Source organism: Zalophus californianus, chromosome 5 (assembly GCF_009762305.2).
Source record: "Zalophus californianus isolate mZalCal1 chromosome 5, mZalCal1.pri.v2, whole genome shotgun sequence".
In the NCBI taxonomy this organism is placed as follows: Eukaryota; Metazoa; Chordata; class Mammalia; order Carnivora; family Otariidae; genus Zalophus; species Zalophus californianus.
Genome location: NC_045599.1, coordinates 133,015,762 through 133,033,256, shown reverse-complemented (window position 1 = coordinate 133,033,256; position 17,495 = coordinate 133,015,762). Strand labels below are relative to the sequence as shown.

The following is a 17,495-nucleotide window of genomic DNA, read 5'->3' as shown; positions in this document are numbered from 1 at the left end:
CTTGCTTTTATAATTTCAGATCCTTTCGTTTACAAGAAAAATAATTTATATCCTTTAGTTTTGCAAAACCCCAAACTCTTATTGGACATTTTATTATTTTTTAAAGGATTTTACTTTTAAGTAATCTCTACACGCAACTTGGGGTGTGAATTTACAGCCCCGAGATCAAGAGTTGCATGCTCTACCAACTAAGCCAGCCATTTCATTATATTTTTAATCAAATTGAATATGATTGGTATTATCTGAGACAAATATATGATTAAACAATTCCTAGCTCAGTGCAACTGCCATGCTTTCAGTTTCATAAGTGATGATCCAATATAGGATACTGGCTAAAAGCAGAGCCTTTCCTACTCAGTTAGGTTGCCTAGATTTAAAACTTTCCTTCATATTTTACTAACTTGTAACTTTATATAGGTTTTAGTTCCCTGTTATATATAATGAAGACAAGGTAATACCTAAATAAAAGACTTTTGAGACTTAAGTGAATAATCATTGTAAAATGCTGAGTACAATGCCTAGCACATATAAGCTTCAATGCATGTTAATGTAGCTATTCTGTTCCTCTATTTACCAACTTCCTTAGTCTATCAATAACCAAATGCACATCACACAAATATGCTCTATGCTAAATAATTGCATTTAATAAATGAATACAATGATAATTTGAGCAATTTCATGATATCTCAATAAAGCAATTTCTAGATATCTCCTAGATATTTCTAAAGTACCATTAAGATGGGGATAAAAAGGTAGTGATAAATATTTATTTTTAAATGTTTATAAAAACGTATTTTGGGGCACCTGGATGGCTCAGCTGGTTAAGCGTCTGACTCTTGATTTCAGCTCAGGTCATGATCTCAGGGTCATGAGATTGAGACCCACTTTGGGTTCCACACCTAGGTTGGAGTCTACCGGAGATTCTCTCTCTCCCTCTGCCCCTCCCCGACTCAAGCTCTAAATAAATAAATAAATAAAATATTAAAAAAAAAACAATTTTATCTGTTTTTAGCCTTATAAAATTACCATTTTTAGATACCAAAAACTTAGTTGTAATTTGTGTGTTGTGTTCTCCTGCACAGGTAGATGGGCTCCTGCTCAAAGTGTGATTTGGATGTGGAGACCAAAGATGCCATGCAGCCACACCAGTGAGGTATGAAAAGCTTTGTTATTTATATAATTGACTCCTCTGGAGAGAATACTGAAAGTTCACCTCTCAAGTAAGTCCAAAATGACTGTTTTTATTGTGGTTAGAGAGTAGGGCTGGATGAAAGGTTGCTCCTATGGGTGGATGTATGTGAATTGAATTTCTTGCCTGTGCCCAAGGAAGGAACACCCAGACTTTCTTATCAGCTTGTCTGGATGTGGGGCTCAAGAAGATGGAAGGGTGAGACATTAAAACTGTCAGTAGTCAAAAATCAAAAAATGGTGTCCGTGTCCTCATTGCACTGTGACCTTAAATTCCAGTATCAACATTTACTGAGTTCAATGAAGTAGAAACAGTCTCTTACCACATTCTATTCAGAGATTACTTTGATTTTTACTGGATATAGTAATTCTCATTTACCTATTTTTGAAAGGTATAATTGTGAAACAAATGTGAAGCCAAAAAATATTATTTTATCTTTTATCTTTATACTATTTCTAAGCCCTAATCACATACCACATTATAGTTTAGTTACTCGTGTTTGTTTTGTCTATTGAATTGAATTCTAAAGTCTTAAAAGGAATGGGTTCTGCATTGTACTATTTTTGTTTTTATTGTTCAACTAGTCTCACATAATGCTAGCAATTAATAAGGATTTATAAAATTAATAAATTAATTGTTAACTTTTCTAATATCCTGTCAATGAAGTTTCTTGGTTGATATACCATCCTGAAAGAAAGTAAATTATAATTTGAAAGAATAATTTTCATTAAAAGCATTGCTTTCCTCAGTATACCATTCCTATAATTAGTAGAAAAAGGCACCAATATGTTTCCTATGAAAAAATAAATTTGGAACTAACATATCACACAACTGAGTCATTCTTTAAAAGTTGGTATTAGAGAGGGTTTATAAATGTGGTATACTCTGATGATTATAACTTTTAATTCAAATAAATATATAGAGATATATGCTTTATTTGGCTTCAATTGCTGTTTATATGCCTACTGTTCTAGAGCATGTTGTACATAATTAAATGAATATGAACATACTGAAATTCCAAGTATGTGAAAGTTTTTAAGTGAATTTTGTAGGATAATATACACTGAAAAGTAGTATTGAATGGGCATAATAAAGCCAAATAGACAAAACCAGATCTGAATGTTTATATTCATCTCAAGAATATATTTCCTTATAATACGTATACTGTGAGGTCATTATTTAATGATCATATACTAAATTTATAATAATTAAAATCAAATAAGATTTATTAATAACAGCATTCATAAATACCTTAGAATTCTGGTCAATGTTTTATAATAGGCATTACAAAATCAAATGCTTAATGCCTATGAGGAACAAGCAGGTCATACAAATTAATGAAGCAGTTGTGTAAATATCCATAGAGAAATTTCTGGTGACCAAGGAGTTGAAATACTTCCTTCAGACTAGTGAAACTTCAAGGTACCAAACAGAGCAAAAAGACAATCGATTACTAAAGAATTTCTGTTTGTCTAAAACATAGTGGAACTATAATATTAGACACAAATATGCAGTAACATCATTGAAGAGATAAATAGACCAAATTATCCTTAACATGATGGAAAGAAAGAATAAGAAAAACAAAGTGCTTGACATGGGATACAGGCTTCAGGACTCCAATTCTGAAGAAGAGATCCAGGGACTACCCAGGTGAGTGGCGAGAGGAGGTATCAGGAGGCACCTGGCATAGAAGGCAATTAGTCCCTCTCACTGGAGCAGTTCAGTGCCTGAAGGAAAGATTTCTTCAGGGAGATCACATTAGCTCTTTACTTTTTTATGCTTCTGTATCTCTAGAGAGAAAATTTAGACAATTGACAGTCTGGAGCTAAATTAGTCATAAGAATACATAGAAAACCAAGCAAAAATATAGTAGGGAAACCACAAACTGTAGTATGTATAATTTTGGTTACATTGAAATTAATTACAGTGAAAAGACAAGTCACATATTTGTGAAAGATATTTATAGTATATGTTATTGACAAATGACTAGAATCAAAATTGCATAATTATGTGTTTAGAAACAATAAGAAAATACCAGCCATGAACTGACAATTTGTGAAAAATTTTTTTTTTTTTAAAGATTTTATTTATTTATTTGAGAGAGACTGAGAGATAGAGAGCACGAGAGGGAAGAGGGTCAGAGGGAGAAGCAAACTCCCTGCTGAGCAGGGAGCCCGATGTGGGACTCGATCCTGGGACTCCAGGATCATGACCTGAGCCGAAGGCAGTCGCTTAACCAACTGAGCCACCCAGGCGCCCTGACAATTTGTGAAATTTACTGGGTGACATAAAAATAATGGAAAACTGCCTAATTTCACTAGTAGTTTCCATAAGAAATTGAGAGAGAAGTATTTATGGGTGAAATATCTTGACTTTTAAATGCTAGCAATACTTTGGTGATTTTTGTTTCTTAATACTACATTAGGTGATAATATTCTGTCAAAGAACAACAACTGTAACAAAGACTGTAGGTAAAATAAGGCCCTATGTCTATACATTGCTAGCTTTAACATGATGGCCTAAATAGCTGGTGTTCTATTCCATATAAATTGTTATCAAACAATATTTATTTTTTAAAAAATATACATTATTACTGAAATTTATAATGAAATTGAACATATTTAAGTAAGAAAACATTTTCATAGTGTTGTTCAGCTTACCTTTATTAACAAACTATTACCCAAGCGTGAGAAAAGAGGGCCAAACCAGCCCAATAATTAGGTGATTATAAGGATAATTAAAACTGCAGAGATAGGGCGCCTGGGTGGCTCAGTTGGTTAAGCAACTGCCTTCGGCTCGGGACATGATCCTGGAGTTTCGGGATCGAGTCCCGCATCAGGCTCCCTGCTCAGCAGGGAGTCTGCTTCTCCCTCTAACCCTCCCTCCTCTCATGTGCTCTCTCTCTCTCTCATTCTCTCTCTCAGATAAATAAATAAAATCTTAAAAAAAAAACTGCAGAGATAAGACAATTTTTTGATTCCTTCTTTGTGTTGGCTTGTGTTTTGATTCTGACATTTAGAACTGATGGCCCGAAATCCAGTAAAATCCCATGACCATATTCTTTTAGAAGCACAGATCATTGAATACAATTTTAGTTTAGGGAGGCTTTTTTAAAAAACTGGAAAAAATTCATCATGCTTTTCTGTAATTTTAAAAAGATCTTTTTAAATAGTGACCTAATTATGATCAACCAGAATTCAGCATACAGTACCTAGATTTAACAGTTTAGGCTATAATCAATACTGTGTTGAAGGCATGTACATTGTTATGAATTTGAGTATAATTCTTTTTTGTTTACATTTATTTTATTTTAATCTCCTATGTATTCATAATATTTTACCAAATTAAGAAAAGTATCATATCTAAATAATGAGCATGTCACTTAACATTTGACAAATATTTGCTTCATGTCAACAAGGTATGATTTGGGGACCAGTCATTGTTAGAGGAGGTCATTGAAAGGATGTGACCTCAGGTTGACCCAAAAACTGGACCCCGGGCAGTCAGAAACTTCTTAAAACCCTCCCCTGTCCTTGGAATGAACATTCTGCCCACCATACCCATACTAGGAGCTGTTTCAGTGATGTAGCCTTAAGAGAGTAAGGAGTTGTTGAGACTATTTAGACTGAGTATATGACTGAATTCAGTTAAATCCTTTATATAAACTTTTAAGATCCTGGCAGGCAACTGCAGAGATCTACTTGTCCTGTTGCTGCCTAAGACAAGCTTCAGATGTAAGTTCCCTTGCTTATTAAACCTGCCACCTCTCAATCTGGAGTGGCCTGCCTCTTTCTTCGATCTCCCCTTGCCCTAGATGTAGAGGAACCAGTTGTGAACCAACAATCATTCTAGTAGAAGTGGACAGATAAAAAAATTAAATGATAAACAAATTAGCTACCATGTTCATTGGTGATATTTGCTGTGGAAAATATTTATTTTAAAATAAGTTGGGAAAGGAGAAATGGGTTTGGGGGGTTGTAGTTTTAAAAGTGGTGTTTTAACCAGGACTTGAAGGAAGATCTATGGTTAACTTCATGGATATCTGGGGAAAAATAATCCCAAGGACAGTGATCAGTTGGTTCAAAGGGAAAATGCTTAACATTTTTAAGGAACAACAAGGAGTCCAGAATAACTAAAGTGAAATGAGTTAAGGAAATAGAGGAGAGTAAGATCAAAGAGATAATGGGAACTTGATCGATAATATGGTAGAGCCTTTGTAAGGACAGACTTTCACTGTGAAGAACAATTGATAAATTTTGAATAGAGAAATGAGATGTTCACACTTAATTAAAAGGAAGGAAGGAAGGAAGAAAGAAAGAAAGAAAGAAGAAAGAAAGAGAAAGAAAGAAGAAAGAAAGAAAGAAAGAAAGAAAGAAAGAAAGAAAGAAAGAAAGAAAGAAAGAAAGAAAGAAAGAAAAGAAAGAAAGAAAAAAAAGAAAAAAGAAAGAAAGACTGAAAAAAAAGTGATGAAAAAAATCATTCTGTACCAGACAAATTTTGAAGATATAGTCTATAGGATTTCCTAAAATATAGGATGTGAAGAATTATGGAATAATAGGAATGAAGGATGACTGCAAGATTTTTGGCCCAGACAAGTAGTAAGATGTTATTGCCTTTTTTTTTTTTAATCAACTTGAGCCAAGTTGAGAGTAGAACAAATTTGGGATGAAAATTGGAGGTTAGAATTTGGGTGTATCCCACTTAATTGGACATCCAATTGGAAATTTAGAATAGTTTGTTGGAAATATGTTTGGATTATAAGAATGAGGCAAAGATGGAGGTCTACATTTGAGAATTTTCAATTTATCTTTATACTGATATGTCTATGTGTCTACATAGATATTGATATAGATATGTATAGTAACTAAGAGGGTGGATAGATCATCAAGAGCCAGAATTTAAATTAAGAAAAAAAACAAAAAGAAAGATGAGGATGTGGACCACTCTAAAATAGAGTTAGAAAGAAGGCAGTCAGGGAGAGTGAGTAAAGTAAAAGAATAACCAACTTAATAAAGGATTTGGAAGCCAGCTCTGGTGCTTGTGCCAAAGTGGAAGGAGTAATCAGCTGGGGTCAGTTCAACCACTGGCTATGGTAGGATTTTTTTTTTCTTATTTGTTTGCTTGCTTTTGTTGTTAATGCTGTTTTGTTTTCTTTACTAAATTGATTTTTAAATCATTGAAATCTATTTCATATGCCTGAGAGCAATATTGAAGATAATACTATCCAGACTACTTATTAAAATTCAAATAATATAGATAGGTTCCTCTCCCTGAAAAAAAAAAAAGTCAAACCTAAATATAGACATATATTATTCTGAAATTTATTTAATATGCAAATTAAAACAATGATTAAGTTTTAATTGTGTTTGGAAAAAATGGTGACTTACCTAGCTTCAAATCTGTCTTAAGTTTAAATAGTCAAAGCTAGCTGATTTATTCTGTTTGGAAAGTAAACACATTAAGAATTCATTTCCCTCAAATTTTACCAATGCTACAGTTCATGAGGAAAAAAAAAATGCTGATCAAACTTATAAATGCATTTTTCCCATTATAAGAATTTAATAGATTATTAGAAAACCATAGGAAGGGGTGCCTGGGTGGCTCAGTCGTTAAGCGTCTGCCTTCGGCCCAGGTCATGATCCCAGGGTCCTCGGATCGAGCCCCGCATCGGGCTCCCCGCTCCACGGGAAGCCTGCTTCTCCCTCTCCCACTCCCCCTGCTTGTATTCCCTCTCTCGCTGTATCTCTCTCTGTCAAATAAATAAATAAAAATCTTAAAAAAAAAAAGAAAACCATAGGAAGTATTAATATTTCACAGGTCTGGTAATTTCTTTGATCAAATCATACCCTTTGATTTATAGCAAAAACAGTCATATACTTACCAAGAATAAAATCAGTTAGCTCTGCCCTCGTAAACTCTCAGTGTATCAGTCATTCTCAGATCAAGGAAAGGGAGAACTCAAACCAGTTTTATTAAAGTGCTGAAAAGTGGTAGTCAAATGAACATTTCTTCAAAATCTTATTCTTATTCTGTGTAGTCTCAGTATGCTTATCTCATAGCAGTTGTACGTTTACAACTTACAGGTAGCTTGGTTTGTTGTGCTGAGCTTAATATTTAAAGCATGGTAAACCCAGGCACTCAGTGTAACTATCAATTCCCCTTTTCTGACTCAACATTTTTTTTTTTTTCTAAGCAGGTGTTGCACGTACAGTCATTATAGGCCTCTTTTTAATTTGTTTACTTATTGCCACTTATTCTTCTAGTGATTATAGAATGAAGTGATTATAAGAGGTATGAATAGATATCGAATTCATTTTTCTGACTACTTTAAGCACTCAGTGTCATCCTCCTCAAATATCTGTCTGATTCATGCTGAAATAGCTCTAGCATTGGGAAAAGTAATTATTTTCTTTTTTTAATTAAATTAAATTTTATTTTATTGTTATGTTAATCACCATACATTACATCATTAGTTTTTGATGCAGTGTTCCATGATTCATTGTTTGTGCATAACACCCAGAGCTCCATTCAATACGTGCCCTCTTTAATACCCATCACCAGGCTAACCCATCCCCCCACCCCCTACCCTCTAGAACCCTCGGTTTGTTTCTCAGAGTCCATAGTCTCTCATGGTTGGTCTCTCTGATTTCCCCCCCTTCATTTTTCCCTTCCTGCTATCTTCTTCTTTTTTTTTTTTTTTAACATATAATGTATTATTTGTTTCAGAGGTACAGGTCTGTAATTCAACATCCTTACACAAAACTAATTACTTTCTAAATTGAAAAGTGAAACTTTCTAAATGAAAACTGAAATGAAAAACATTGTTTTCTGGGAAATTCCAATGATTAGAAAAATTTCAGATATTTCTTAAGTGCAAAGTATGTTTTATTTTCTCAGCATCAAATTGAACTTTAATATGTGTTAACTACTGGTGGTAAAGTTATTGAAATAATCTTCAAAAATTTTATAATATAGTAACAGGATACAAAAGTTTGTTCATAATTGGTATTTGCTATTTTAAAAAAAGGCTTGGTAACAGACTAGTTGATGTTAAATTTCTATATAAATTCCACTCTAGGAACCACCCTGGGCATGATATTTTCTCCTTAAAAGATGAATAATAAAAGAGAAAGAAAAGGATAATTCATGGCACAGAAAATGAATAATATGCTACCCCCCTGTGGAGTTTCTATCTTTTGGTTTAGGTTTTATTCTCCAGATTAAACCAAGGCAAGTTTTCTGGAAGTCTTTTAAAGATTTGCAAATAATTATTATGTACAATTCTGGCTTTCTCTCTTCTCCTTCCTTTCTATGTCTTAATTTGTCCATATTCTGTTTTCTGGACAAGCCCTGTCATTAGTAAAAGTTTACATTCCCTAAGGTTTCTTATCTCCAGTGGACATGTCACTAGTTCAAGAATTTCTCAAATATACAGTGACTTTGAATCTCCTCAATAAAGTTTTCAATTAAAAAAACCCCAAACTCCTCTAGTTTGTTGGTACACATTTTAAATGTCACCCAGATTATATCCCATGAATTATCTGATCATGGAGAAAGAAAATCAGAACTATTACTTTTCATTCTGAAAACTATTCTATTGATGAAGGAAGAGCGATTTAGATTTTTTTTGTCATATACATAATATTCCTTACATATACTTCATATACTCTCAAATAAAATTCATTGGTTGATTCTACAGAAAGAAAACTGTACAAAAAACTTAATCATTTACAAGCATATTTATAATAGTTTATATTTCAAAAGGTCTCACATCCTATTGATGGATAAATATGAGTAGTTCAATAAACACTTGTCCATGTTTAAGTGGCAGAAGCAAAACACCATTACTTATACTAAAGCTCTTTTATAGTCTTGCTATATTTAGTTCCAAATCACATGCAGTAAGTTAGCTTTTTTTTTTCCCCTGAGTGAATCATGTTGTGCCTATAAAGATTTAAAAAATTTCTGTTATAAGTGAGATCAGAACTGCTTCTAGGAATTAAATAAAATGATATTTATTTTTATAAATACTAGTTTATTTCATAAAAATACAAAAATATAAATATACATTTATAAAAATATGAATGAATTAACACAAAGACATTCTTCAACTAAATAAATATGGCAGTAATAGTCATTCCTATTTCTTTAGGGATATATTTTTCATATTAATTTACAAAGCAGTTGCACAATGTTTAATAGTAAAGGTGACTGTAAGTCAGTTAAGAAAACATTTATAAAGTCTTTATATTTAAGGAAAGGCACAAAAAGCCTTTATGTAATTTTTATTGATTATTGATGTGATATACTTTCCTTCAGAGATTGTTAGGCAAAGAGAGTGAACTGGTTATTATTACTTTTTTTTTAAAATCTATATCATTCGTATTCATTCACAGAAACTTACTGATTAAGCAAACCCTTACTAAGACAACACCTACGTATTGTTTCTAATTTCAATTTTTATAAAAAATTTCCTCCAAGGAAGAGAATGCAGGCTGCTCAATCTAGTAACAAGGAGAGTACTTTCAAAAACATGGATCAAGTCATACAATACTCTTAATCTCGGTCACTGTCATCACCCCCATACATGTCGGCAAGCTTTTTAAAACGAGGCCCCCAGTCGCTGAGGTAATCATAATCTTGGTTACAATCGGCTGTGAGAGACTCTAAAGAACTGAGTGAATTTGCTATGGAATCATTCCCTTCATAGGCATATGTTGCCAGTGAATCATAAGGTGGTGCACTTGGGTCTGAGTCATTTTCTTTTAATCTTCTGTGGATAAAATCTTGTACATCAATATTTTCCCACAGAGGCACAGTCCTCCTTATCTGAAATATAGTTTCAGGCATTACATCCCTTCTAAGTTTACTGTCTTCTCTTGCTTCTGGATTCCTTAATGTGCCGATATCGAAAGCTTGGGTGTCTTCTTCCCCACCACCTTCATCATTGTAGGTCACGATGTTGTCCCGGACATCGTCTTTTGAAATTATCAGAGGTTCCTTTTTTCTCTGCCGCTTCAGTGCAGCAAACAGTACAACTAAAACTATTAACAACAACAACAACGAAGAGAAAATAGTGAGAGTCCATGATTCAGGTTTAAATGAAATATAGCACACTTTGCTGAGGGAAGTTTGTTAGGTATGAGAGTTGCTGAGATTTGTTTGGATAAAGAGTAACTACCCTACACAAATACAGGGTGCCTTGGGCCAGTGACTAAATGTCCTGTATTGGTAAAGGACCAGATATTACAATCCCTTTATTTGCTTTCAAGACTCACTCTCCTATAGAGTTCTGGCATTGCAAAAGCCTTATTCAGTTATGGCTAATTCATTTAGCCAGCTGTTAATTATGTGATACCTCATTCCTCTCAACGGTATGCTTGCTTAGAAATACTAAAATTCTAAAGCTACAGTCATTATTATCTCAAGAGAAATTGAGCAACAATTTAATATTTTCTTAATGATGCAAGGGCATATATGCAAAACATTATTCATATATATGCATACATATGCATCATATATGTGTATATATTATACACATGCATATATATGTGTGTGTGTATACATAAATATATACATGCTACTTATCTAATTCCTTCCAGTAGCTCATATCTGTTTAAATTCCTTTATTGACTTGGTTTTGAAAGCCTACTTAAAATCTGAAATATAACTCTATAAATGACAATATAAAATTCAAAGCCTAACTTATCTTTAACCTGTACTCATCTTATAAGACAGCTCAGACTAATTATCTTGTTACTAAGGATTTCCTTGACTTGTACAGTTGCATTGGAACTTTCTGGCTAAAATGTTAATTATAATCCCTCTAGTCACTATATTGTTTTTATTATTTACATACCATGTATCAGGTTAACTGTGAACTTCCCCACATAGAATATACTTTCTTGTTTTTTGTTATATTACTGAAATTTAACATATGCGTATATGTGACAGTGAATGTATGCAAAATAAATACGTTTTGCAATTTACATATATACTTAAAAATAAGGAAAAATAAAACATGATTTCCAAAATATAAATTTTCCATTGGAAATAGGCCAAGTCCCTAATTTTATATATAAGAAAAGTTAAGAAGTAAAGATAATCTTGCTAAAGCACACTTGCACATTGCAGGGGAGAAATAAAAAACAGGTTCCCCTTACTTTAGGCAGCTAAATGTTTTGTCAATACTATTTACGTTTTATTAAAAAACAAGAAAATGTTGGCTCAAAAATCTGTCATTTCTTTTCTCAATTTTTGTATTGAGATTACACAAAGTAAACTCATTTACATTGAGACTGCATTTCACCATGGCTCTTGAGTGCCCTATAACTCCTTTAAAAGCCTGTCCAATGATATTGTCATATTGGCCAACACACTTTCCTTAGTTCCTACTAATTGGTAGAAAGAATAAAAAAAAAAAAATCATTAGAAGCATCTTTAGTTAACTTCCACAGAATAGGTTATAGGTGCTGAGCTATATTCAGAATCATCTTGGGAGACAATTAAAAAAAAAAGACCTTTTCAATAAAAATGGAACATATCTGTACTCTCCCCTATTAAAGGATGAAAATAAATTAATTAACTCCAACATAGATCTGAAATCTACCAATCTAGTGAATCATTCAGTTAAAAAAAAAAGATTCCTTTTAAATTTCATATTGAATTAATTTATAAATTCTCTACTTTCCCCAAACTTTCTATAAATTCTGACTGTAAAAGAACAACAATATAGTCAAATTATTTTAAGGGTTTCTTAGCTAATATAATATTTATTAACTCCCATAAATGGACCTTAGAACCTGTTCTGAGTTTTTTTCCTCCTCTGTTGGGTTAAAATCATCTACTTCATTTCCCTAGGCTGAGGTTATTAATTGAATGGAATTTAGAAAGGTTAAGATAAGGAGTAGAAAAAAGTGTATCATTATTTTCATTAATTTGTAACTGAAATTTAGTATTTCTATTATGAATATCAGGATATATAGTTACTATAGTGATAGTAAGAGTATGTCTGACTATTAAATCAATAGAAAGCACAGATATTTTATATTGCATTTTAGTTATGACATATCTCAAATGATCATTAGACTTGCACTAGAACAAGGCACGTATGACAATAATTAAGCACATTTAGCTTTTGTTTCTTGTTTAATTTGGATACAAATATTTCCTTTGTCTAATATATCCTATCCTTATTAATTTAAATTATCATTCTGAATAGTTCCCATAAGCTTCATCTGACTTCCAAGGTGTCTAAGGAACCAAAAAAATTAAAAAGTCCTGCCTCCGGTGTGAATCCTCGCCTTTGCCTTGTAACATAGACAAACTCTAAGAACTACATTTCTTCAAACTGTAATAGGTAGGTCTAAAATGTCATTGTCTGTGCTATATCACTATCTTGCAAAGAGCAGATTCTCTTTACTATAGAAACTTAGAAATTAGTAACTGTGCACAAACAACAGGTGTTGGTGAGGATGTGAAGAAGGAGAACCCTCTTGCACTGTTGGTGGGAATGCAAACTGGTGTAGCCACTCCGGAAAACAGTATGGAGGTTCATCAAAAAGTTAAAAATAGAACTACCCTCTGATCCAGCAATTGCCCTATTAGGTATTTACCCAAAGGATACAAAAATACTAATTCAAAGGGATACATGTACCCCGATGTTTATAGCAGCATTATCTACAATAGCCAAATTATACAAACAGTGCAAGTATCTATCAACTGACTAATGGATAAAGAAGTAATATCCACACACAATGGATATTACTCAGACATAAAAAAGAATGAAATCCTGTCATTTGGAATGACATGGATGGAGCTAGAGAATATTATGCTAAGTGAAATAAGTCAGAGAAAGACAAATACCATATGATTTCACTCATATGTAGCAGTTAAGAAACAAAACAGATCAACATAGGGAAAGAAAAAAGAAAGAAGCAAATCAAACATAAAACGGACTCTCACCTATAAGAGAACAAACTGAGAGATGCTGGAAGGCAGGTGGGAAGGAGGGATAGGTGAAATGGGTGATGGGGATTTAAGGAGGGCACTTGCTGTGATGAGCACCGGGTGTTATATGGAAGTGTTGAATCACTACATTGTACACCTGAAACTAATATTACACTGTATGTTAACTAAGTTGAATTTAAATAAAAACCTTAAAAAAAAGATGAAATCACAGCAAAAATGCTTTAGGAACTTTGATAATGAAACCTGAATTGGAACGAATTTTAACTAAAATAATAGAAAACCACTCCATATATAGGCAACCAGTTGGGAAGGTGGAAAACAAGAAATGTGTGCCTTCTATATTGTGTAGGGCAGAAAGGTGGTAGACTTTTCAGAATAATGAAGCAGCCTTCTAGGATTTCTGCAAAGAAAAAATATTATGCAATTTAGTTTCATAATGTTCTAGTATCTAAGCTTATTTTGGGGGTGCTTTTGTTCCCCCGTGTGTGCATGCATGTCTTTATGTCTGTGTATTATCTTAATATAGAAATCTTAAAAATGAAATTTGAAATATACATATTTCCATGGTGTTCTAAATTAGGAAAGTAGAACTATGTGAGCAAATAAAACAATATAATATCAGTAGCACTTAGCTGAATGGTAAACCAAACTTTATTTTCCATGGGGATAGAAAAATATTTTACATAAGAGTCAACTTTCTAGCAGCAGTCCTGAGATGTGGATTGGTGGTACATATGTTTTAAAGCGCTTTGAGAAAATGTTTTTCTAAATAGTTGGATCATTTTAGCTGAGAGAAATGTTTTCCCCTCACTTTCATCAGTCTCCCACTGAAGTCTTGCAAGGATATCTGGCAAAAGGGATTTCATCCAGATAGCCTGAAAGGATTTGCTGGTTAAAGGAGCCAGCACATATGAGCATTGGAACATAAATTTGGCTGGCTCTCTTGCCCTAAGCATAAGCATTTTGGATGAATATTTGATGGAAACAATTTTGGGGGAGAATGTTTTACAGTGGAACAACTGTTTAATTGAATTAAATTGTTGTCCTGTTAGGGCATGCCCAAATAAAACATTTGCTGTTGAAAGCATGACTTCAGAAAACATTGCATGAGAAGATATGACCACGATGTCATAGTGATATTTTTAAAAAATGAAATTAAACTTTTAACTTGCACCTATATATAACAAATTGTATGAATAAAAAGTTTATCTTATCTTGACAATTTAAATGCACTTGCCAATTAGGTGTCTAATTTACATATCTTAGTATTTGTTAGTAATATGATTTGTAAAGGTAGTCTTTGGTTTTGAGAATAATGGTTTAAAAGGAAAATTCTGAAATAGACTTATCTAAGTTTGAATGCTAGTTAAAACCTTCCTAGATGAGTGAATTTGTAGAAGTTATTTAGTCTTTCTTGAGAAGAATCAAAGTATTTATCTTACAGAATTGATATGAAAATTAAATCAGTTATAAAATTAAATATCCTTAGAACAGTGACATGGTTAGTTAGCACTAAGCGGTGTAATATAAAATAGATTTTAAAAATATGTGTCTCTTATAGCATTAGCTATATTATCTCTGTCTTCCATCTCTAGAAAGCTAGACCTATCCTCAGAGAGAACTCAATTTTCTTTTTCTAATTGAAAGAACCATTTTATTTTTTTTCGTTTTCGTTTTATTTTATTATGTTATGTTAATCACCATACATTACATCATTAGTTTTTGATGTAGTGTTCCATGACTCATTGTTTGCATATAACACCCAGTGCTCCATTTAGTACGTGCCCTCTTTAATACCCATCACCAGGCTAACCCATCCCCCCACCCCCCTCCCCTCTAGAACCCTCAGTTTGTTTCTCAGAGTCCATAGTCTCTCACGGTTCGTCTTCCCCTCCGATCTCCCGCCCTTCCATTTTCCCCTTCCTGCTATCTTCTTCTTCTTTTTTTTTTTTTAACATATAATGTATTATTTGTTTCAGAGGTACAGGTCTGTGATTCAACAGTCTTACACAATTCACAGCGCTCACCATAGCACATACCCTCCCCAATGTCTATCACCCAGCCACCCCATCCCTCCCACCCCCCACCACTGAAAGAACCATTTTAATAAAAAGTTAAAAATGTCAACCTTTAGCCCTAGAGAAGTGTGCTTTTCGGTTGCACCATCACTGAACTAGAAGGGAGAGACTTCTTTGAGTGAAATGAGCATTTGGAGGTATAGCTTACCGAGTAGAATGATGACACAAAGAAGGATGGCGATGAGTGCCCCTGTGCTCAGGCCAGCCGCTAGGACCAAGGCCTCTGCACTGCAGGACTGCATGTTTCCCTGATTATCACAGGCACACACACGGATAGTCAGCGTGCCGGTGCTGCTCTGAATTGGATAATCATTGTCAAAGATTAAAATCGGCAGTAGATAGGTGCTCATTTTGTTGCGGCTATACCCATCTTTCCGAGTCACGATTCCTGCTGTATTATCTAGGAAAACAAAAAAAAAATTGGCGGGGGACTCAGACCAGTTTTTAATTTTGCAGCTGAAGGTCTCAATTTCAACTTTAAAAATGTTCTGTACCTTTATTATCTACAATGGTGAAGTTCGGATTGAGAGGAAATTCTGGTACTGGCTCAAAGAAAAATTTGTGGCCTCGGGGAGGATCATCTTTGTCCATGACACTGATAGTCTGGATCAACTGAAACCAAGTCAAAAATTAAATAAAGGACAACAAAGAGCAACTCTTGTTGTACTACATTTTATGTTAGTGTTTGTGCTTTAAATATATCATTGACTTATTAAAGAAACAAAAAACAGGCCATTTTCAGAAATTATGCCAAAGCTTTTTATGGTTCTTTGTAATGTAACAATTAGTTAAGGATAAAATATGTTCATCAAGTATTACTGTGTAAGGTATCTCTATGAATCTTTGTCTGATTCTTGGCCACTGGAATACCAACCTTAAAGAAAATTTTATCAGTCCAACATCTATCCTCTTTTAACATTGTTAGAAAGTACCTGTCTGTTTTATTAATAATTGGTTACCAATCTGTTGCCCCCACTAAATAATGATTGTCTCAAAGGCAGAGAACATAACAGATGCATTTTTAAAAAAACAAAAGTGATTAGCACAACTATTCCTAGAGATCAAGAACACTATGAATATAGTTTTGGTAAAAATAAGCAATATGCCACATGATACCAGAAAGCAAAAGATTTTAAAGCTATGGGGCACCCTAACTACAATCATATTGCTTATTTTATTCAAAGTATTTGTTTTTTTTAATGGTATTTGCAAAGTTTAGAAAGATATACAAATAAATGCTTTTCAAGTTTCATAAAATCTGTGTCGAAGTTGAGAAATCACAACACCTCTTAGCTGTGCTCACTATAAGTCAGAGGTGTGCCATAGTGTGAGGATGGAGCATCAAATAACAGGTCAGGCAGAAAAAGTCCATTGAGCATTTCATAGTGGAAAAAGCACTAAGCTACACATCGGGATGCATGTTTTTCTAGTCACAGGTCTGCCATCTGTGTGACTTGAAATCACAGCCATTTAATTCCTCTTACTTTCAAATTTCTTTTCCACCCAAACAGAGTTGCACCACTTCCAGGTAAAATAGTGCAACTTCTGTAATGAACAATTATTGGAATTTCACAGTGGTTTGACATACCCATTGTTTTGGTTATTGTTTACCTTCTATAGCCATACTAACCTGCATCCTCACTAGTCAACACTTTTTCCCCTTTAATTTAATATTAACTATGATTTCATTCATTTTATTGACAGAGAGGCATGGACCTTACTTCTCTTTGTATAATGCTTCTGAAAGTGCACAATTATTAATGCAAACTTAATGCACATTTTCTCCTTAGAAGATTGGATCATGACATAGAAAAAATGCTTTTAGTACTTTAATACTTTTGTTTAGCCTCCTGTTCTAGATTGGCAATGATATCTAATTTTAGTAACATAAAATATCTTATTTTTAGTAATATTTTAAATCATAAACAACATCAGTCCTCTGGTAATATGGCTGAGTTCTTGAAATGATTAGATGGGCCGCTGTATACACATATTTTAACAGAATACGTAGCAGTAGATTAAAATATATTTTCAACCTTGTTAATTTTAATAAGGAAATTGTTTTCCACCAAGTATATGAATAATGAGAGAAATGTTAATAGTAGTATATATTAAAATAATTATTAGTTAATATCAATATACTTTATCGAATATTAATTTTTAATATGTACCAATTAAATGAATCAACAAAAGAAAAGCATATTAATGGACAAATAAGTAAAGATTCTGTATATGCTATCGTCAATTGACTTATGTCT

At 33.2% G+C, this 17,495-nt stretch overlaps 1 protein-coding gene across 2 annotated transcripts in view; it reads right to left on the bottom strand.

Annotated features, from left to right (window-relative positions):
• Positions 1 to 9,320: 9,320 nt before the first annotated feature.
• The window catches only part of CDH9 (cadherin 9), a 138,299-nt gene continuing 130,124 nt past the window's right edge, over positions 9,321 to 17,495 (bottom strand). For both annotated transcript variants that reach the window (XM_027605879.1, XM_027605880.1), the window contains 3 exons: positions 15,732 to 15,849; positions 15,386 to 15,637; positions 9,321 to 10,233 (listed from right to left, as the gene is read on the bottom strand). In XM_027605879.1, the coding sequence (XP_027461680.1) occupies positions 9,746 to 10,233; positions 15,386 to 15,637; positions 15,732 to 15,849 (858 nt within the window). In that variant the 3' untranslated portion in view covers positions 9,321 to 9,745. The remainder of the gene's footprint in view (positions 10,234 to 15,385; positions 15,638 to 15,731; positions 15,850 to 17,495) is intronic.